General features: G+C 40.6%; 1 protein-coding gene across 1 annotated transcript in view; it reads left to right on the forward strand.

Moving 5' to 3' along the window:
- The window catches only part of Dscam1 (Down syndrome cell adhesion molecule 1), an 829,655-nt gene that overhangs the window by 506,660 nt on the left and 298,743 nt on the right, over positions 1–24,252 (forward strand). Inside the window, exons 10-13 of the mRNA XM_080267762.1 lie at positions 2,131–2,275; positions 3,144–3,311; positions 12,042–12,136; positions 14,294–14,455. Coding sequence (XP_080123888.1) covers positions 2,131–2,275; positions 3,144–3,311; positions 12,042–12,136; positions 14,294–14,455 — 570 coding nt within the window. The remainder of the gene's footprint in view (positions 1–2,130; positions 2,276–3,143; positions 3,312–12,041; positions 12,137–14,293; positions 14,456–24,252) is intronic.

Genomic DNA, 24,252 nt, shown 5'->3' on the forward strand with positions numbered 1-24,252 from the left:
TTGGTTATGTTTATGTGTAGCAGACTCTGTTGCTAAATGTAGTAAAGAATGCCAGAAAGGCTACTTATAAAGAAGACTTGCTGTACTGTGTGAACTAGAGATGTGCCGATACAAGATATTGGCTGATACCGATACCCACTTTTCATCTGATACCGATACCGATACTCCGATACTAACAAATGGCCGATACTTTGCTGATACCGATACTTTTTTATTTTGATTTTATGTATTTGATTTTATTTTGATTTATTTGATGCTGGTAGCATGAGTGTTGTTACTGCAGGAGCAATATAGTAATTGATATATAATATTAATATATGATAATGTTACATCTATCTATCTATCTATCTATCTATCTATCTATAGCCCGACGCCCTAATCCCGCAAATGGTGGCCACAGACAAAACGCCTCCAAGTCACTCTGTCACCCACCATTTGACTCCCCTCCCCCCAACTCACCCCCCCCTCCCTCATATACCTTTCAACTCCATCCCTCCACCTCATCCTCGGTCTACCCCTCCCTCTCCCTCCCTCCACCTCACCTACATACACCCTCTTAGTGAGTCTTTCATTCTCCATCCTCTCCACATGTCCAAACCACCTCAGTGTATTTCTCCTAATCTTTTCAACCACATCCACATCTACCCCACAACGTTCCTTCTCTTCTTCATTCGTCAACCTGTCCCTCCACGTCACTCCACATGCTCCTCTCAAGTAACTCATTTCCACTGCTCTCACTCTTGACTTGTTCCCCTCTTGCAAGGTCCACGCCTCACTTCCATACATCAGGGTAGGGATCACAATACCATCATGCAGTGACTTCTTAACTTCCATACTCACCTCCCTATTTCTCATCACTGCTTTCAGTGTACCAACAACCTTTCTTCCCTGCTGTACCCTTTCACGTACTTCATCCCCCAAAGTTCCATCCTTACTCATCACACTACCCAAGTACTTGAATGCACTCACATTCTCCATATCCTCACCATCCAACCTCACTGCACACTCTGTGACTTCATTCCTCTCAAACACCATAACTTTACTTTTGTTTACATTGACTTTCAGCTTCCTCCTCCTACACACTGTCCCAAATTCATTCACCAAACCTTGCAACTCCCATTCGTCTTCACTCAACAATACTGTATCATCAGCAAACAGCAACACCGGAAGCTTCCAAATCTCACCCTCATTCATTAGGGCCACCCCCACATCCACTGCCCTACCTTGCACCTCCTTTACAACCCCATCCATATATATATTAAACAGTCATGGAGACATCACACACCCCTGTTTCAGTCCCACATTGAGATCAAAGAACTCACTCAGCTCACCATCCACTCGCACCGTAGCCCTAGCTCCCTCGTACATACTCTTCACAGCACTCAACAATTTCCCCTCCACTCCATATATTCTTAATACCTTCCACATACCTTGCCTATCTATTCTGTCATAAGCTTTCTCCAAGTCCATGAAGGCAGCATACACTTTTCTTCCCTTCTCTAGATACTTCTCCACTAAACATCTTAGAACAAATATCTGATCTTCACACCCTTTTCCCTTCCTAAATCCCCCTTATTCTTCTCCAACTAGCTGCTCTGTCATATGCCTAACCCTATCAATGAGTATTCTACCATATATTTTACCAGTCACACTAAGAAGGCAAATACCCCTATGGTTACCACATACTTCTCTCTCCCCTTTTCCTTTGTACAGAGGAACAAATATACCTGATTTCCAGTCCTCTGGAACCCTTCCCTCTTCCCAAGCCAATCTACACAACTTCCATATCCACTCCACAACAATCTCACCCCCATACCTAAGCATTTCACCATCATACATATAATTATAACGTAATATAATATAATATAATGTAATATAATATAATAATTATAATGTAATATAATATAATATCATAACCGTCTGTTTATCAGTGTCATGAAACATGAGTGTCATGAATCACATGATAAACCAGAAAAGTATCGGAGCATCAGCCATATTTTTACCTTGCCCATACCTATACAACAAAAAAAAAGGCCGATACTGCTGATGCCAACACCAATACCGATACTATCGGGACATCCCTAGTGTAAACTGTACTTTTATTAATGAGTTACTCTTCTCTATTCACAGTTGAGCCACCCCAGCTGACATACACCTTTGACACTTCTACCCTGCAACCTGGCCCCTCTGTGTATCTCAAATGTGTGGCTGCTGGAAACCCCACTCCAGAGATTACATGGGAACTGGATGGAAGTCGTCTCTCCAATACTGAAAGGTGAAGATTTATCTTGTGCACTGTAGTATTTTTGTGGAGAAAACACTATCATGTACACCAGAGTATAACACTCATTATTTATTATTACAGTATTACTGTACTTCTATTATTATTGTATCCAAGTTCTCTACCCTTATAGTGCTGATAGGGCAATACAGCTTTGGATGAAGATGGATGAATGAATGATGTAGGTGTTTGCAGTGCACATCATTATGAACTTGGTATTTGTTGGGATGTCTTTAATGCTCTTGGCGAAAGGAGAGAAAAATTATTACTCGCATAATCCCTGTAGGCCTGTCTCTAAAACAAAGTTAGTGTGTGGTTTACTTGGTGTAAAATATAAGCATTCTGCATTGTCCTGGGAATACTCCACCTTACTGATGACAGACATCAGTATGATAACTTTGTTCTCAGTCATTAGTGGCGGACTAAAGCCAGCAGGAGGTTGTCATGTTAAAATGAAATATGCTGTTGTGGAAAAGTAATGTCTTCTTGTAAAGAGTGAAAATGCAGTACTTCAGTGTTGTTTTGCATACCTGTGTATGTTACTGTAGCCTTTGAAATGACACAAAGCTCCTGTCTAAGGCCCCTGGCCAGTTGTGTTTTGTGACTTAGTGTACTAATGGTATTTAAATTGTGTCATTGGATGAAAGTTAATATGCAATAGTTTTCCAGGGTTCCTTATTTTAATTTTATTTTACTCATATTTCAGAGGTAACACAGCTTGTTAAACTCAGTTTGATATTAATATTGCTGGTTTAAGAACAGTGTAATTTCTCTGGCATGTGCTTAACAGGCAGTCATATTGTTAAACTGTAAACTGTGTGTGCCCTATCATGCTCACCTTTGCTCTCTGATCTGTCTGCAGAATGCAAGTTGGACAGTATGTAACTGTTAATGGAGAAGTTGTGTCTCACCTGAACATCTCTGGTGTGCTAACCAATGATGGTGGACTCTATGCCTGTGTTGCATCGTCCACTGTGGGCTCTGTTAAACATGCCGCCAAGCTTAACGTTTACGGGTTGCCTTACATCAGGTATGGATGCAACATTTGTTTTATCTCGTCATTATGATGACTGATTATTTTATTCTTGCTTCCACCAGATGATTTTATTCAGTTTGGGAAGAATCTGAAGCAGTGAAGGGGATGATATAGATCATACATAATTCCTTTAGAGTGAAATGTTTCCCCTCAGGTGAATATCATCATCTAAGGAGAGTTTGCATAATATAAAGAGGATATCATTGGGTTCAAGGGATTAACCCTTTCACAGTGGGCAGTTTCTCCTAAGCTGATTGTTTGTTTGATTGCCAGATTATAAGAAAAAAAGATGTCACATAATGGAAGGGGTTAATGACCATAATTTCAACCCTTTCACAACAAAGGATATCTTATAAAGTCTGTCTGTCTATCTATTGCCAGATGCCTTAATCCTGTAAGGGATGGCCACAAACAAATAGTCTCCATGTCACCCTGTCCCCTGCAATTTCACTGCACTCCCCCCCTCCCACACCTCCCTCTCATATACCTCTCCACTCCATCCCTCCTTCTCATCCTCGGCCTCCCCCTCTCTCTCTCCCCCTCCACCTCACTCACATACACTCACCTCTTTAGTCTCCCACTTTCCATCCTTTTCACATGGCCCAACCACCTCAGTGTATTTCTTCTCTTTCTGTCACATCCACATCCACACCACAACTCTCTCTCACTTCCTCATTTATCTGTCTGTCTCTCCATGTACAATAGCTCCACATGCTCCACTCAAATAACTCATTTCCACTGCTCATACTCTTGACTTGTGTTCGTCCAGTAAGGTCCAAGGTCCACTTCCATACGTTAGAGGTGGTGTCACAATACTGTCATGCAGCGACTTTTTTACTTCCATGCCCACTTCCCTATTTCTTATAACTGCTTTCAAAGAATAAGCAACCTTTCTTCCTTGTTGAACCCTCTCAAGCACTTCATCCTCCAAACTTCCATCCTTCCTCATCACACTACATGCATACTTAAATGCACTCACATTTTCCATTTCCTCATCCTTCAGTCTCACTGTACATTCAGTGACTTCATTTCTCTTGATGCCTATAACTTTACTCCTCCCTTCATTCACCTTTGAATTCCATTTCTTACACACTCTCCCAGGCTTATTCGCCAAGTATTGCAACTCTCCTGTGTCTTCACTTAACAATACAGTATCACCCGCAAACAACAGCACAGGAAGTTTCCAGATGCTGCCCTCTGTCATTAGTGCCACTCCAAGATCCGCTGCCCTACCTTTTATCACTTTTATAACCCTAGCCTTATACAGATTGAACAGCTATGGAAACATGACATATCCCTGTTTCAATCCAACATTCTAATAGATAAGTTTGCTCAGTTCACTATCCACATGTACTACAGCTTTAGCTCCCTTGTAAATATTCGTCCGGCATTCAGCAACTTCCCATTTACTCCATGTATTCTTAATATTTTCACATTATGACTGGTTGTTGAATGAAAAGTTGACTGGAACAGGAAAGGTTTAGAGCCAGCAGATCCAGTGTTTGGTCCTTGCCCTCTGATTGACGCTGCTACCGTGAGCTGGGCAATAGGCAGGCTGCAGGTGGGGAAGGCAGCAGGTGTGTCTGGGTTGACTGCTGAAATACTGAAAGCCTTAGGCAGTATAGGAATGGGGTTAGTTACTGACTTGCTGAATATGATTATATGGGAGTGTGTCGTCCCAGGCTGTTGTCCCGGATGATTGGCAGAAGAGTGTAATTGTAAATGTGTACAAGGAGGAAGGGTGATGCCTTGGAAAGAGGAAATTATAGAGGCATAAATCTTTTGGACCAGATAATGAAGGTAATGGAGATAGTTCTAGAAGGTATGATTTGAGAAAGAGTGAATGTTGATGAGTTTGGGTTTATGCCATGCAGAGGGACCACCGATGCCATATTCATTGTTTGACAGCTTCATGAAAAATATATAGGAAAGAAAAGGGATGTGTACTTTGTTTTTGTTGATTTGGGGAAGGCCGTTGATAGAGCCCCTAGGGAGGTGGTAAAGTGGGCAATGAGAAATCTTTGGATTGAGGAGTGGCTGGTTAGGGTGGTTATGACTATATATGTGGGTGCTTACACCCAGGTAAGGGTGAATGGAGATTTGAGTGAGGAGTTTTCTGTGAATGTTGGTGTGCATCATGGATCAGCTTGCACCCTTTGTTGTTTATCATGGTACTTGAAGCCCTCTCACGTGATTTCAGAAATGAACTCCCATGGGAGATGTTGTATGGCGATGATTTGGATTTGATTGTAGAGTATGAAAGAGAGGCAAATGAATGATTTAGGAAGTGGAGAGATGGTTAGGGACACAAGGATAAATCCAGATAAAACAAAAGTGATGGTATCTAGTGCTGGGGACAGTACTGTCAGTGAAGAGGAGAATGACCATATGTGATTTGCCAAAAGGGCATGGGAAGTAATTCCATCTTGTGCAGTGTTTGTGATAAGTGGGTGCATAAGAAATGTAGTGGTAGTAGAGGTAGACTGCGAGATAATACTGATTTCTTGCGTGTGGTGTGTCAAGGAGAGCTTGTGGAGATTGTAAGGCATGAAAGGATTGATCATGCTAGTGAGTCTCATGAGTGTGTGGAAGAGTTTTGTTATCTGGGAGACATGTTATGTGCTGAAGGTGGAGCTGGAGCTAGTTCTGTGGCTAGAGTGATGTGTGGTTGGATGAAGTTCAGGGAGCTGTTGCCTCTTCTGACACTGAGAGGGCTCTTCCTCCATGCTAAGGGATCTTTGTATGCAGCATGTGATAGGAGTGTAATTCTGTATGGTAGTGAGACCTTGGCAGTAAAGGAAGAGGATATTCACAGGCTCTGAAGTACAGAAATGACAGTGATAAGGTGGATGTGCTGTGCGTCCTTGTGTACCTGGCTGAAGGGGGCTAGGTTTATGATGAAAGAGTTGAGAGGTATGATGAGACTGGAATGCATTGGTGTTGTGATAAGGAGAGGTATATTGAGATGGTTTGGGCATGTGGAGAGGATGGAGGATGATAATTGCATGCAAAAAGTGAAAAGTGTTAACGTTAGGGGTAGGGTTGCAAGAGGTAAACTGAAAATGGCCTTGGACGAGGTCATTGAGTGTGGCCTCAGGGACAAAGGACTGAATAGGGAAGTTGCCAGCGATTGAGCAACATGGAGAGCTGCCATTAGGTGACCAAGGCTGATGCATACAAGCATGTTGGAGCCTTTAAAAATGAAACGAAACAATTCCCTGTCTATCCACTCTTTCATATGCTTTCTCCAGATCCATGATGGCCACATACAAATTCTTTCCCTTCTCTAGAAGTTTTTCAACTAAGTACCTCAGGATGAATATCATATCTACAGAACCTCATCCCTTCCCAAAACATCCCCGATCTTCTCCAATTAATTCTTCTGTTGTTTACCTAACTATTAATAAGTATCCTACCATACAGTATATATACTTTTCCTATTACACTGAGAAGACAAAATGCTTCTCTAATTACCACACACTTCTTTTTCCTCTTTTCCTTTGTACAGGGAAATAATTATACCTGACTTCCAATCCTCTGGGACTCTTACTTTCCTCCCAGGCCAATCTGCACATTTTCCATATTCATTCAGCTACCATCTCTCCCCCATGCTTCATTGTTTCACCACACAGTCCATCTGTTCCTGGGGCTCTCCGCATTTTGACTTTCTTCATTGTTTCCACTGCTTCCATCCTACTGGCCTCTTCCTCTCTTCTCACTTCCCTCCTTCTCCCAGCCATTCCCCAGCCACTTATACTCTCATTACTTTCATTCTCTTTGTTTAATGACTCCATAACCCTTAAGAGATGGGTGTTCACATATGCAGTGCAAGAATATTAGTGGTGACGAGACGGGTGTCCGCATATGCAGTCCCTCCATTTTTCAAAGTAGTGCGGGCAGCTTCCCATGCTCTATGGAGGAGTAGGATGACAATAACAAACCCCCCCAACACCCCCCCGCCATTATATTTTCATATATACATACATATTGGAAGCATATTATTCTCCATAGGTACCTGTGTGTAATAAATACATTCCGGTAACAGTGATGTGACAATGACGTGACAATAATGTGATTTGTGATATTATCATCATTATTATTATAATATGCAGTGTTCATTTTATTGGAAAACAGTGTTATATAATGGTTTTGAAAATGGTTTTGAAAACGTGTCAAGTGGGGTTGGTGGGGGATTAGTGCCCCTCCCTGTAAAACAATTAACTCTAAGCCCTTGTCCACCCCGTTTGGGATACATGGCATCTGGCAATGAATGAATGAAAAAAAAAAAAATGTATTTCACTGCAAGTGTGTAGTTCAAGTATTGCAGTACCAATACAGTGAAATATAACTTCTGCAGTGATCAGGCAGTGAATGTTTACAGTATGTGCAATGTTGAATAGTACCGGGTAATTATAATGTGCAAATTAGAGTGTGGTAAGCTCTGGGTAGTGGTCATGGGAGTGAAAAAAATGTGATTTTAGTACACCTCCTTCTAAAATCACCACCTATCCAGTGAAAGTTCACGTAGATTGCAGCATTTCCTCATGGAAGACCTGAAGGTATATGCTTTCTAGTGGTACCTAATTTTTTTACTCTAGGATTACTCATTATGTTTTTACAAAGGTTTAAATGTTTGTTACATTTGTCAGATTACGCCTGTCCTCAGCGTCTGTCACAACATGCAGACACCTGTCTTTGGAGGATTTGTGTTCTTTCCATCTGCTTACTTTTTCTCCCTGCTACACCATCAATCTACCATTTTTATCTTTCACTCCCCTACTTGCTTCTTTATCACCCTGTCTAACTCTCTTTACCTCCTTCCAGAACATTTTCATACATTCCCTCCACATTACACATAAATTCCATACAAATTCCTCATCCACTGTCTTCATACTCCCTCTTATTAATCATTTCACCTCTCTTTTGTTCTCTGTATATGACTCTCTCTTCCATCTCTCAACTTCCTTCATGCCTCTTCCTCCCATCCACTCACTATATGCTTTCTTCTTCTATGCCACAGCTTGTCTCACCATTTTATTCCACCATGCTGTTTCTTGCACCCTTTTTCGTCTTCTCATCACCCTACGTACCACGTCACATGCTGCACAGATTTCATCTGTGAATGTCTTGCATCCATCTTCTACCTCCCCCATCTGCTCCTAGTCATATTTACCCAATTGCTTCTCCAGTTCTCTCATATAGTCTGCCTTCTTTTCATCCTCTCGTAACCTTTCTACCCTCTCTGTATGGAGTACTTCTACCTGTCCTTCCCTCATTCTTTTCATCCATTGCACTTGAACCTTGACTTTCACCACCACCAAGTGATGGTCAGAAAGTCCACTCCCCCAACCTTTGTATACTCTTGCATGCATTACGTACCCTCTCATTCTGTCATCACACACACATTGCCATCCGTTCATTCAGTTCACCACCCCACCCTTCTCATCACTTGCCATGCATACATGTGGATCATTTTATGTCTAAAGAGGGTATTGGCTATCGCCAACCCCCTCCCTACACAGATGTCCACTAGAGGACTGCCATTCTCATCCGTTTCTGCAGGCACACCTCATTCAGCAGCAACTCCATCCACCTTCACATATTCTACTTTTCCATTCATATCTCCAATCAAAAACACTCTCTCATTCCCCTCAGAGTTTTCCATGCATGCTTCCACATTTGCCCAGAACTCTTCTTTCACTTTGCTTGCATAATCTTGCATTGGTTCATACATATACACAGTTTCCCATGTTTGTATTCCCACTTTCAGTTTCACCCACATAATCCATGAACCAACTGATCCATACTCTCATATATTCTCCTTCTATCTTGCACACAACAATGCATACGCCCTTTTTTGCCTTCTCACTCTCACCTATTCCTGTGCATATACCTCATCCATACTCCCACTGTCTGAGACTCTCACCCTTCCATCAAGTCTCAGTTAATCCACATACTGTATATCCACTTTTGCTCCCTGAAGCACCAGGACAGTCTCTCTCTTTCACCTTATCATTCGCACCCCTTACATTCCATGTTGCCATATGTACCATGTCCTTTGTCCGGTCTCTGGTCTTACCATGTCCTTTGTCCGGTCTTTGGTTGTCATCTGTTTGTCTATCCTGGTCCAAGGCTTCTTGTTTGTATTTTTAGTTAGTTGTTTTCTGGGAGGGGAACTCTCCCTTTGTCGACTTGCTTGTTGACACATAGGAAACACATGTCGGTTGGTTATAAGGTTACCACCCAGTGTGTTAAATGATTTCCTGGTTTACAGGAAATCATTTGGTTTGTCACTCAGTGTAGAGTCACCCTGAAATAGAATACTGTACCACTACACCGAATAAGTGGATGATGGCCATCCCCACTGACCACTTCTCTTCTTAAGTAAATCAACTTATTTATGGTTAAGAAAGTGGTAATAAAAGATGTTTCCCCAGCCAAATAAACCTTTCTTGGGTTAGTATGAATAAAATAAAAAATGCCATCATGGTGAACAAGCCATTAAGGCAGACTTACCATGCTTGAAGTGATGATTTGGTTGATGCCTGAAAATATCATCATTGTACAACTGCATACAATATGTAGCAAGATTTACATTAACTGCAAATGCTTCTCTCACAAGGCATAAAAATTTCCATTTAGTATTTTTTACTCTTCATGAAAAGTATATCTGTCAGGTGCTAGAAATCATATGCTGTTATTAATTTTATCCTGTTCAGTTGGGTGATTCTTCATTTTATTTTTCCTATTACACTGATTTTATTCCCTTTAGAAGAAACTTTTTGAATTGGAAGATGTAGACATAGCCATCATTAACCGTTATTCTCCTGTATATCCTTCCTAATTTGAATACTTTCATTTGGAGGAATCATGGGTAAACTGAGCTGTAATGTTGCTGTAATGATGGTAATAATTTGGGGAGGAACACAACAAAGAAACCCTCACACAGTCTTATTTCGCCTCAGTCTTAGATCTTGATTCCATCTCAGTGTAATATATTGTTGTTGCATTAACCTCTTCAGTCCAGTTATGTTTTCTTCATTTTATTCTTGCAACCTCATGACAAGTCTGTTCAGCTTAGGAAACACCACATGTTTTCAGTGGGACAATGAAGGTATAATAATATCTATTCCCTCCTGATCAAAGCCACTGCTAAGCTGAATGAAACAGTTTGAGAGAAGTAGGAATATCCTTAAAGATACATCACCCAGTTAAAAAGGATTACTGTTGTTGTTGTTTGTGTGGTCCAGATATATCTGGATGTGACCCAGTGGACTTCAGGGTGAAGTTGTTTTTCTGCAGTTCACCATCCCTCCCTTTCAGGAAATAGGGAGGGATTTGAGGTGGTTTGTTGGAATATCTGGGCATGTTTGTGTCAACTCATGAAGGTGTCCCACTCCATCACCATAGGCACAAGTATTTTAGGTACAGGCAGTTGATCTTTTACCACTCATTTTTTAAGAGGTTCCACCAAAGCTAAATAAAATTTACTTACAGGAGTGAGAATAATATAATTTTTTTTTTTTTTTTTTTTTTTTTTTTTTTTTTAAGGTAGATAGTTCTGAATTGTTGAGACTGGAGAGCTTTGTATGTATGAACCCATATTCTTAGTATTTAGGGAGACTCTTGGTCCTTTATTTTCCTCTTTATTCCATTATGTACAGTCAGGGACAAAAATTATCTTGTACAGTAAAATCTCAAATTTCAATGGACATATGTACTAAAAAACCGCATCTAAATTTAAAACATCAAAATTTAAACTGAACTTCTTATGGGAAAAATCAATTTGGGTCCAGGGCCTCCCAACTTCACTACGTAAAATCATGATTTTTTTGCCCACACTCCCTATAAACTTTATGAACTATAAATGTGGTTAAGTAACTGTAGTTCTGCACTGTATTGCCATTCTGTACTGTAGTGTAGAATACAGCAAAATTTGGTACAGTTTGTCAGTATCCTGTCACAGTTTTTATTACAGTAGTTACAGCACACTCTACAGTACAGTACTAACCTTAGGTTATGGAATATTATCACTTGGCTGGCTGGTGTTGGTGGTGCGTGGCAGGGGTGGAGCACTTACTTGAAGTAGCCTCCTCTGTGGAGGTATCCAACCCAAATTCCTCAAAATGAAAATCATCCTTGAGAATCTGGACATCTGCAGTGTCAACATCTTCCTCCTTACTGTCTTGGATGGTTATATCTTGCAACACCCTAGTAATTGGCCTGAAGAAGGTGATAATCTTTGACTGTTTTTGCTTATGAAGCCCGTGACAGCATTGAAATTCGCGATTTTGCATCAAAAAGTGAGGTAGGCAGACCACTTCAAAATGCATCTAAATTCAAATCATTGAATTCTAAAGTGTCGAAATTTGAGATTTTACTGTACTTCACCATTGTACTTCTCACGTTCCTCAGCTGGCTAATATTCTTTAGAGAGAGGCCTGATATGTTTCTCTGCTCATGGATGATTCTCCTTGATGTGATGTATCAGGAAGGACAATAATGGGCATGCCCTAAATGTCAAGTAAATGCAGTGCATTCAACGAACTTTTTCCCTGACAGTACAAGTACTTTGTTACTGTTCTGTTTTCTGGTGATGTGAAGTTCTTGTGTAGTTAATGTTTCATGATTCATGCTTTTGTCCTTTATCTTAGCTTCTGCATTCATGCATATCCATGTAATCATGTAATTACATTTTGGATTGCATTTTTTTTTCTCCCACAGACCAATGGACAAGGTAGCTGTTGTTGCTGGAGAGAACATGGTTGTACATTGTCCTGTTGCTGGCTACCCCATTGACTCTATTGTTTGGGAGAAGAGTAAGTTTTATGATTTAGTATTATTTTTTAAATTTCTGATTTGTCTTTCCTTGTTTTTTGGATTCTACACACCCAGCCTTAAATGGGAAAAAGGTGCTAATAATAGCGATGATGATAGTGATGATAATGATGATGTCGATGATAATATTGTGTTTTATTAAGATATCCAGTACAATGCTTTATGATTTTGGATGACCAACAAAGCATATATAATGTGCAGGTTGCTCAGCTACTGTAAATCACAGCCATTTGTGAGGGAAAGGATATCTGATTTAGTAGTAATGTAAAAATCTTTTCAAATTCACATCGTAGCTGCATGGTCACCCAAAGAGTATCATGTGACTGGAAGATATTCACTGAGTAAACCAATTAGTTCTCCTACCCTGTTCTTATAGAAGTCGATACCAGTACAAATTATGCGAGTTGGCTATACATCAGGATTTGTAGAATCATCCCTTTCAGCCTTAGAGGTCTTTGTTAGGCTGACCAGAATTGTCTTGCATTAGCTTGAATGTAGCTTAACAGGCAGCACTGTGCTGAACAAGTTAACAGAGATACTTTCTAACTTCGTCAGCCTGAGAGCTCCTGGCTTGGCAAAATAATAGTTTGGTGGTAACTATAGAAATATACAGCATAGATTTTAAGAAGTCATTTCACTGAAAAGGTTAAAGAAGTTTAGGTAATATAAATGACAGGAATTGGGTTCTCTTAACCATATTGTAATGAAATCTGGTTGGTGTCCAAGGTGCTCATGTGTTTATTGGGCATGATTCTATGCAGATGAAAGTAGGAAATGAGGGACTTCGGGGTTAAGAAACTTGATTGGAAAACTGCAGGAGATCATGCAGCCTGGAAAACAGCCATATGGTGTATTATACATGTACAGTATATAAAAAAGCTGATCCATGCAAGCATGGAAAAATGTCATGCAAAAGATATGTACAGTTTGTGTATGATGTTGGATGAGAATTACCTCTCCATCTAGAAAGTGCAGTAGTCGCCTTGAAGGACACCTGCCCCAGTAGTAGAAACTACCAGACTGCCACTGAAGGTAGAAGTTGTTCTTGTGAACTCATGTCATTTTTTTCACTGAAAACCTGTCCAGGTCTTCCTCGTTATCAACAGGGGCTGCATTCCTAAGGTGCCATCAATACACAAATCATGTTGATACTGATTTCCTGATGGTCACCTTTATATAATCATTATATAATTTTTACGCAACCACTCATATGTTATGGTAATGTGATTCTTAAATATTAAAAAAGCATTTCCTTTATACATACCATTCCACAATACAGTACAGTAGACCTGTCCCAACTGCACTGAATACATACCGATACTTGTTCAGCTACGGGCAGCAAGAATAATGTTATTTATTAAAGGTGAGAGAGGGATGCATAGACAGAAATGAGTAGAGCCAAAAGCAGGTGACCACCTATATTTGAATGAAAACAGAAAAGACAAGCTGGCACCATCTGGTGAATTTTTACATAAGCATTTTGTTGTTTTCCACAGAAGGAACTACAGACACTATATATATATTTGTTATTTATTAAAAGTGTGAGTATGATTTGTAGACTGGATGGAAATGAGTAGAACTGAAAGCAGTCGACTAGCTATGACCATATGGTAAAAAAGAAGACAGGCTGACATCACCAGGTGCTTGCTCATGTAAGCATTTTATTATTTTCCGCAGAACGAGCAATAGACTAAGAATATTTCGTTATTTTATAAATGAGAGTGAGATGCATAGATGGAAATGGGTGGAGGTGAAAGCTGGTGACTGGTGGGTTGGTGAGAAGATGCCGCCATTGCCCACCTTGAAAGTAAATAATTCATCCATCCATCCATCATCCAATCCTACATTGACCCATGAGGAGCGTAGGAGCCCGGGGCTCGATAATTCCTTTTAAAAATATACAGTATATGTATAGAGAGTTGAAACTGTAAAAAAAAATTCCATTCAACAATGTGGGAGTACTGTAAATAGTTACTGTACTGAAATGAACTTCCCTTTTTCAGCATATGTATAGGGCATCAAATAAGGTATATGAATGTACTATTAATGCATACCATGCCTGACATATTTTATCAGTGCAATGGTGAATTCAAGCAAATCACTCTCATATGACTCACTCTACTGATTTTGGTCTCTAGATGGCCGCATGCTGCCCATTAATCGTCGCCAGAAGACGTATCCTAATGGAACACTCTTTGTTGAGGCTGTTGAACGCAACTCAGACCAGGGCCGATACACCTGTGTGGCTCGCAATTCTCAAGGCTACACCGCTCGCGGCAACCTTGATGTTCAAGTTATGGGTAAGTACGTAGTACTTTGGTTTCTCTTTACTGTTATCCTTTTGACCAGTGAAATAATTTATAGAATTTCACATTGTCATACCATGTTTTGGATACATGGAGTATATTTTTAAAGAAACTTTCAGGATTAGTATCCTTATCATTGAACTTTCAGAGCCAATATCCTTAGCACTGACTAACAGGCTTATTATGGAAGAGCCTTCTAAAACACTGGTCAAAAGTTGAAGAGTGAAAGTTTTGGCATTATTGCAGAGCAAAGTGGGACTAATGGATAACGTACCCATGCATAAACAGCCAGTCATGAGTCATCAGTGACATACACGCTGACTACTGGCAATTTCAGAGTACAGTAATATAGTAATATCTTATAGCTGAACTATTTTTGTCTTGTTTCAGTTTCATCTTGGCTGATATATTTTAACACATGATGATCTTTGAGAACTCTTGTAATGGGTTGGTATGATGAATTACAGAATTTTAATTGTTATGGATCGTTCAGTGAGATTTCTGTCTCAGAGAGTTCAAATAAAAAGCAGGAACATTGACCAAGTAAACCTTACTTTACATACAAAATCTCTTCACAGCACATCACATAATTAGGTTCTTTTTTATAATAAACAGGTGCACAATGGGAAACTCCTACCCAAATTAGAATCACTTACAGATTTATTCATACAAGATCAGTCAGATGCTTCTGCTAGTATGGTACACCAAGCCCTTGTTTTTCGATCGATCGTTATTCGACAGTTCGTTGTTTTGATGTTTATAAATCTATACCCTTTTTCGTTGTTCGACAAGATTATCCCCGCCATTTCGACAATTCAAACCGCGCGCAACCAGACAGACAGGCTGAGCTGCCCAGTCTCCTGTGCTCTGCCCAGTTGATTGGTTGCATCTTCATCCATATGCATTTCTGTTTGGCCTCGTGGAATACTACAACACCACCATGTATCCACCCAAGACCCCTACTATTACCCCTGTCAAGCACAGTCATGTGCTCACCAACCTGAATGAGTGTTTTGCCATCTTATGGTCAGGTGACGAATGTGTGAATGATTAATGTAAGCTCTTAATGCACGATACTGTTTTGGCCCCAGTTTTACGTAATGAATATCTTAGTTTGCAGTAGGTTAGGTAGGTTATAATTATTGGGGGGTGCTGTGGGTGAATCCTCCCAATTAGGTTTCAGCACTTTCAGTTAGGCTTCCACTGTTATTTATGGTTTTAAACTAAATATATTTGAGTTTGTTTGGTGTGATGATGTCATGCCCAGTCCGCGAGATTGGCAATGAACACGCTATCGAAAGCATTCAGGCGACTTTCTTTAATACCACTAAGTAGGTTTATTTCTTTTGTTCTCCAATAGTTTTTTTGATCGAAAATCAAATGTCAGTCATCTGAGATGTATGTAGTACTAAAATAATTTTCCTTGAGAACGTAGGTCTATAAGAAAACAGCTCAGATCCCTGTGTTACTTTCATTCATATTTACCGGTATTTTTTCCATCTTTATTGAATATTTTTTGAATGATGAAGGTCGCCAGGAACCTAATCCCCCTATTTCTTAACAGTCTTATGGGAAAAGTTGGTTTGTTATTCGATCAGTTCGTTATTCAACCACTTTTTATGGAATGCATCCCTGTCGAATAATGGGGGAGAGATGTACTAAATAGGAACAGTTATGCTACTAGGCTGCTATGTACAAGTGAATATAAATACAAATTCTTATGACTCAACAACTTGGAGTACATACATGATATCACTAAACTAAGGTGACGTGAACTGGGCAGGAATTGAGAGTAGTGAGTCTTCCACATTTAGTCACACTTGATATATCCCAGTAGCCATGCCTCATCTCCTCCACTTGCTTATGCAACAACAGCAGTATATGTGTTTCCAATCAGCTCCTAAAGTGGGCAGTCATTACAGGTCATTCTAATAGGCCTGGCTACTACATTCTATACAGTAGGCGTGGTCCTCGTCACTTGGGTTCGTCTCTGCCTTCATTCTCCCCTGGTAACTCAACATAGGTTAATCCTTATCATTGTTGATACACAGTGTTCCAAACCAGGTTGCAGCTGAGCCAACATTGGTGGTAATAATCCAGGGTCACCCAAGATTGGCCACAGCTAAGGTCAGCATCACACAGTCACTCAGATAGCAACATCTCACAGTTTATTGGAGATTAGTGACCCTTAGTGACCCCACATGGTCAATCTCCAGTTTAGTGGCCTGGTAGCAACCACTAACATAATGCATTAGCATTGTAATAGTACCCTGTATAGTAGTAAATTTTTAAGATAATCTTTGGTAATGTTTGAACAGAAACAGTTGAATTTCGTGCCTATGACTTGCAATATTTTATCTAGACTCTGCGGTAACGTAATTGAATATCCTGTGCAGTGCATCCCATCTTCACGTGTTTGCGTGGAGAGATAGTGCAGGAGATGTTGAAACGGAAAAGTACATTAACCTGTGGATGCATGGAAATTCACTGCTCACTCGTGCATGACTGGAATCAAACTGACCCCAGTGGTATTTTACTAATATCTGGCTCGTTAACAATGGTTGATTTTCTCAGGTTTTATTTTCCATATAATCAGAAGTTATTTGGAATTTAGAATTACCATATAAGAAATTTATATCAATATAAATTGTTTATTTGAACTTACAAAACCAAACAGACCTCTCCAGTATTCATCAACACAAAACAAAACTTAAGCATGAAATACATCTTGTTACACTGGGTTCATGACATATGAAATTGCTGCACACTGCACACTTCTGGCTACTTTTCTTGTCATTGATTCATGAACAAAACACATCTGGAACTTTTTCTGCCAGTTTCACGTGGATCCTGACTGCTTGAGGCCTTCAGTTGTCACGTCCTTAAAACGCAATATGATTCACTCAGCTCCATTCCCAGTTCAGCGAGAAATATACGGCATATACCGTCAACCCCTGCTATTCGCGGGATCATTACTTACGGGTTTGTATATTCACGGATATTCAGGGAAATTACTGTATTTTGAAAATGCATAGAAAGATATTTTCTGTTTTTCCCACAGCATCAGCTGCTCCGTTTGGTTCATAAGCAATTATTTTTACTTGTTTTCAATGAGAAATACTGTCTTTTACAATTAATCTGTGCCATTACCCTGTACAGTATTGATATGTGCTGTTCATCACAGGGCATCAGCACTCCACAGTACTCGGTGTTTCACGACACAAATCTGCTGTTCCTCTCTCGTAATGAGAGCTTGCATGTGATTGGCTCCTAGGGTAGCGTCACTTATTATCTGCCTACATGTCTTCTTTCTCCGTATCCTCTTTGCCATGCAAAGTGGGGAGACAGTCATCAGCCTGTGTGATTAATTACCGAATTGGCAGTTATTTACCGAGTTGGCATAGAATCGGCACTTTTAGTTGGAAAATATTATTAGTTTTATCGCCAGTAGGTTCATTGACACCTAATTATCTTTTATCCAGTAAAACAATTATGCTTAATACTGTATAGCTGTTAATAAAAAATGAGATTTCATAGCTAAAATGCACTAAAGTTAGATCATTCCCTTTCATTTCATCAGCACACCTTGACAAACATCTATTTTGCACAAATGTTGATTTAGAGTACAAATAAATGTATTTGCTTTGTAAATCAATATTTATACCTTACAAAAGTATGTCACAGCAAGTTGTCAAGCTAGAGGCAAAACTCTTCTGCTAACCTTAACATATTTCTGCTTTGAATCCCGATTTTTTATGAGTAGTTAATTTAAATACAAAATTTTGACCAGATTTCACATAACCCCTACCACGCTAATTCTTATCAACCCGATTACCTTCCCTGAGTCATTTTTTTTGGACTTTTTATTTTAATATTAACCCTTTGACTTACCAATGACGACCTGGGTCGTCATGCATTTGTCAACTTCTTACGTCCGTATGACGACTTTGCCAGTCATCTGGTGCAGTCGTTAAAGAAATATTTAGGGAGTCGTCATTTTTGTTGGATGATGGGCAAAAGTAGGAGGAGCTAAGCCTGCCACAGCTAGTGCATGCGTGCTCACTTGGTTTGCTTGGCTCACTGTGGTGTGAGGTTCCTCACAGGTAGGATGTACAGCTCTTGACCTCCCGCCAAACACTTATGCTCCTTTTTCTCGCATATATATATATATGCGGCGTTATTATTTAAGAAAATACAACAAGTAATGCAGTATTGGAAAGGAAATTTATTCTGCTACGTATTGAAGCAAAAAATATTATTACTTCTTGAATAGTTATTTTTTGGAAAATATTTTTCTAAAGGACAGTGTAAAACTTTAGCATGTCAGCTAACTTCTGCTCACTTCTTTTGCATTTTATTTTGTATATATTGTCCTTTTGGACAATGTACGACAGAGCAAAACTCTTCATCTTCAAAATGAGACCAAAATGGCCTTTCTGTGACAAACAGTAACTCTCCTACGAGCGTTAGAAATAAAATACCTCCACGCGACTGTTTAGAAAGCTCTCGAGCAAGAGTTGCGCACATAGCCAGAATTTACGCTCCTCCCTTTACGGGATAGGGTTAAGTTAACTTTTTGTCATCAGATCAAGTGTTTCTGAGCTCGAACTGTTCAGCACCCTTTTTTTTTTTTTTTTTTTTTTTTTTTTTTTTTTTTTTGCCTCTTGGGTCGGTGTGAGGGCAGCAATAAGTAGCCAGCACCGTGGTAGGTAGATGGGCATGAGTCCGCCATTGCTGGACTACAAACGAGAACTGAATTACTGAATGTGCGGTATCTGGCAACTGTGGTATGGCAGGGTTTGGCAACAGCTCTAATGATGTACAGCGAGACAACATTCCCATGGAAACCACTGACACTTCCTCGTGCTTGAAATTATGGCGCCGAGACCCATTGCCTCATCTGAGGTGGTAAGTGTGGCCAGGGATGCCCTGCATAATGCCTCATATGAGGCAGTGAGCATGGCGGGGGGTAATTAGGTGTATACGTGAACCTATCTATCTATTGCCAGACGTCTCAATCCCGTTCGGGGTGGCCACAAACAAATCGCCTCCACGTCGCCTTGTCCTCCACCATTTCACTGCCCTACTCCCAACTCACACCCCCCTCTGTTGTATACCTCTCCACCCCATCCCTCCATCTCATCCTCGGCCTCCCCCTCCCTCTTCCCCCCTCCACCTCACTCACATACACTTTCTTCGTCAGTCTTTCACCCTCCATCCTCTCCACATGGCCAAACCACCTCAGTGTGTTCCTCATAATGCATCCTATCACATCCACATCAACACCACAACGCTCCTTTATATCCTCATTTGTCAGCCTGTCTCTCCATGTGACTCCACAGGCTCCTCTTAAATAACTCATATCCACTGCTGTCACTCTTGACTTGTGTCCTTCCAGCAACGTCCAAGCTTCACTTCCATACGTTAGAGTTGGTATCACAATACTGTCATGTAGTAACTTTTTCACTTCCATGCTCACTTCCCTGCTTCTTATCACTGCTTTCAAGGAACCAGCAACCTTTCTTCCCTGCTGCACCTTTTCAAGCACTTCACCCTCCAAACCTCCATCCTTACTCGTCACACTACCCAAGTACTTAAACATACTCACATTTTCCAATTCCTCACCATCCAACTTCGCTGTACATTCACTGTCTTCACCTCTCTCAAAGACCATCACTTTACTCTTCCCTACATTCACCTTTAGATTCTGTTTCTTACACACTCTCCCAAACTCATCCACCAAGCCTTGCAGCTCTCCTTCGTTTTCCCTCAACAACATAGTATCGTCTACAAACAACAGTACAGGGAGTTTCCAAACACTGTCCTCTCTCACCAGGGCCACTCCAACATCCACTACCCTACCTGTACCTCTTTTATTACCCCATCCATGTACAGTTTGAACACCCATGGAGACATGACACATCCCTGTTTCAACTCAACCTTCAAAGAGAAAAATTCACTTAGTTCACCATCCACATGCACTGCAACCTTCGCACCATCATACATACTCTTCACAGCATTCAACAACTTCCCATCTACTCCATATATTCTTAATACTTTCCACAATCCTTGTCTATCCACCCTGTCATATGCTTTCTCCAAATCCATGAAAGCCACATACAACTTCTTTCCCTTCTCTAGAAACTTTTCCACTAAAGATCTAAGAATGAATATCTGATCTACACAGCGTCTTCCCTTCCTAGAGCCTCCCTGTTCTTCTCCAACTAATTCTTGTTCTTTCTCTAACTCTGTCAATAAGTATCCTACCATACACTTTTCGTATTATACAAAGAAGACAAATGCCCCTATGATTACCACACACCTCTTTTTTCCCCTTTTCCTTTGTACAAGGGAATAATTTTACCTGACTTCCAATCATCCGGACTCTACCTCCCTCCCAGGCCAATCTGCACGTTTTCCACATCCATTCTACTACTATCTCTCCCCTCTGCTTCAGCATTTCACTACACACTCCATCAATTCCTGGGGCTTTCCCCAATTTAACATTCTTCATTGCTTCCACAATTTCTGTCCTACTGATTTCTTCCTGTCTTCTCACCTCCCTCCTTTTCCCAGCCATTCCCCAGCCACTTATACTCGCATTACTTCCATCTTGTATGTTCAACAATTCCTTAAAGTGTTCTCTCCATCTGCTCCCTTTTTCTCCCTTCTCCACTAGTAATCTACGATTTTTATCTTTCACTCCCCTGCTAACTTCACTTCCACCCTGTCTTACTCTTTTCACCTCTTTCCAGAACATTTTCTTACAGTCCCTGCACTTTACACTCAAGTTCCTTCCAAATTCCTCATCCACTCTCTTCTTACTCTCTCTTACTAATCTTTTCACCTCACTCTTTCTTTCTACATATAACTCTCTCTTCCGCCTCTCAACTTCTTCCACGCCCCTATTTCTCATCCATTCATTGTATGCTTTCTTCTTTTGTGCCACAGCCTGTCTCGCCTCTTCATTCCACCACACTGTTCCTTGCACACCCCTCCCTCACCTGTATGGTGATAAAATTATAATATTTTCCAATTAAAAGTGCCAGTTCAGTAAATGACCACTGATTGGGAATTTCATTGCACCTATCATATGCCACCATGCTCATTCTCTCTCAGTTCATCTAGTGAGTTGTGCATCCACATGTGTTCTACCTGTTATTATGGCTATGTTAATCAACACCATTCTTTATCCCTGTGAAAAATGGGTCCAAAGTGTGATGCTCATGGTGCATCTGCTGCTAGGGAGCCTAAGTGACAGAAGAAAGTGATGCTACTGGAAGGTAAAGTGAAACTGCCGAATGATTCGTGAGGGGCAGTCATTCGTGGCTGTCGGGTGCCATTTTGGTGTGAACAAGAGCACAGTGTGTTGCATCATCACTTGGGTGAATGCAGCACACTGTACCCAGAAAGGCTTGTGAATCATCCTGTACTGTCATTACAGGAAGTATTAATGTGCCATAAAATGCATTTACAGGTCTCATAGTAGGTCTGTAGGTAATAGGAATAACTAAAACATTGAAATCAGTGACTTTTGTGGTAAGTTTGGGGTATTCACGAAATTCAGCATTTACTGGGTGTTCTGGTACATAACTCCCGGGAATATTGGGACCTGACAGTATGACTTTTGTTCTACATGTACAGTGGGAAAACTTCATTGTATTGTACCAATGTGTTGCAGTAGGAAAGATCAAGCAAATTGCACCACACTACCACATGCCATCATTTACTCATGTATTTTACACCATAGGTGGCAACCTGTTTGTCCAAATGATTGACCCCACCTTTGGTGGTGTTGTAGTAGTGAATCACCTCGGGTTTCTTATCTGGAGACTTATGCTGAGGTGACAACACAAATATGTCTTTGTTTTGCTTGGCCTGATTGGAGACAAGTTGTATCTGATCTTCAGTGTACACAAACGTACTGCTGTACAGTTCACGGTGTTTTGTGTTACGCAGCTCTTTTAGAACTTCTCTTCAGTTTTGACGTATTGTCCCCACCAAGGATAGAGACTTCATAGACAATTCTCTGGCCATTTTGATGCTGGTGAAAAAGTTGACGGTAGTAAAGTTTCCTCCTGAATTATGTATAAGTTTCGACAACTTCATCACCACGTGTGTCCCCAGCATGTGGGTTCTTTCTTCCTCTCGTCCTGTGTATACCACAATGTTGGATATTTAATGTGTTTTTGCATCAGCAGGAATCCAAAACTTGAGTCCATATTTGGCTGGTTTGGAAAACATGTATAGTATGTATCTGCAACGACCTCTGAAGGGGTACAGCTGCATGTCCACAGTGACACATTCATTGTTCCAGTAGCACAATTGGGAATTGTGTGTAAACCCATCTAGAAGAAGACGCACAGCCACTAATTTGTCTCAGACTAATTGGCTGTTTCAGGTTGCATGGTTGTCGAATCATAGGTGCGGCTAATTTCTTCAAAGCGATTCACTGACATTGTCTCTTAAAAAATTGGTGAGCTGGCAGATGAGTCCCACACAGAATGTACAGACTGGATCTTGCTTTTGCACACACCTCGCAGTATACATATCCCAATACAGTATATGCCCTCAGTTCATCTTTTGAGATATGTTCCCAAGAACCTGCTTTCACACGTTTCCCTTCATGGTTTGTTTCGCTGAGTATAGTATCATACATCACAATATAAAAAATAAGAATGAATGTTGATAATGGGTTTTCAGTGGTCCTCTGAGCAGCACACCCAGTGATTCCAGCACTTTTCCATATTACATTCAGCAACTGTCGTCATCCCAGAGCGGACTGGGTAGTACCCATTCTCCATTTTTCACCCAACGGAGAAGTCAAGACACTTACTGGAGCAGAGCTGGTGGACGCTGATGCTGTTTTTTCATCTGATGATTCCTCCGATTCTGCACTGGTAGTTTCTTCAGGAACAACAACTTCGTCACTGATATCTTCATTGCACTCTTCTTCTGAATCAGAAGCGTGAATGATACTTTCTATTTCAGCACCAGTTGTAATTCTTTGTCTGGCCATAGTTGTAGCAAATGACAGTGCCAGTTTGTGCAGGAACTTTGCCTCACCGGAGAATTCTGCATACGGCACCACGTACCGGCTCTTATCGAATTTTGTTCGCGGACTACTGCCCTTCATGCTGCCATGTAACTTTGCCATGCAAGATGGGTCACACAGTGCGTGCCCACACGTGCATATGACACCGTGTCTTGCAAGTGGCAACATGTCACCTTGACCCACATATAAATGCTACGGCTTCTTGCATTCACGCACCTTCGCCAGTAGCATATGTTTGTTTGTGTGTGTATGCGTTCAAGTATGGGTTAGTGTATGTTTGAATGTACATGTGTGTATGTGTGTGCATGTAGTGCATGTGTGTGAATAGGTGCATGACTCTGACTTGGATATACACTTGCACGAATTATCAAAGCAATTTATCATGATTACAAAGAGGTCAATTTGACCCCAATCATGCAGAAACATATAAACATCATGTATTCATCAAACAGATATGTAGTAAAAAACTTGGTACTCTGCAAGATAATGCTCCATGTAATAATATTAAAAGTTACAGAAAGAAAAAGTCTAGTTGAAAGAAGAAGCAAAATTATCTGAGAAACACAACATCGTGGGGTCAGATTGACCCTGCCAGTCATTTGCGGGTTAAGTCTTCATTGTGTGTTGGGTATATGTTTCAGAATATCACAGCTTTTTCCATACTTCATAGGTAGCAGTGAAACTTTGCCATGCAGTCATTTTGTAAATCATGACGATTGCAAAAGAGGATATAAAA

This window comes from Coenobita brevimanus, chromosome 25 (genome assembly GCF_032717465.1).
Source record: "Coenobita brevimanus isolate Jiangsu-jjx chromosome 25, ASM3271746v2, whole genome shotgun sequence".
Taxonomy (NCBI): domain Eukaryota; kingdom Metazoa; phylum Arthropoda; class Malacostraca; order Decapoda; family Coenobitidae; genus Coenobita; species Coenobita brevimanus.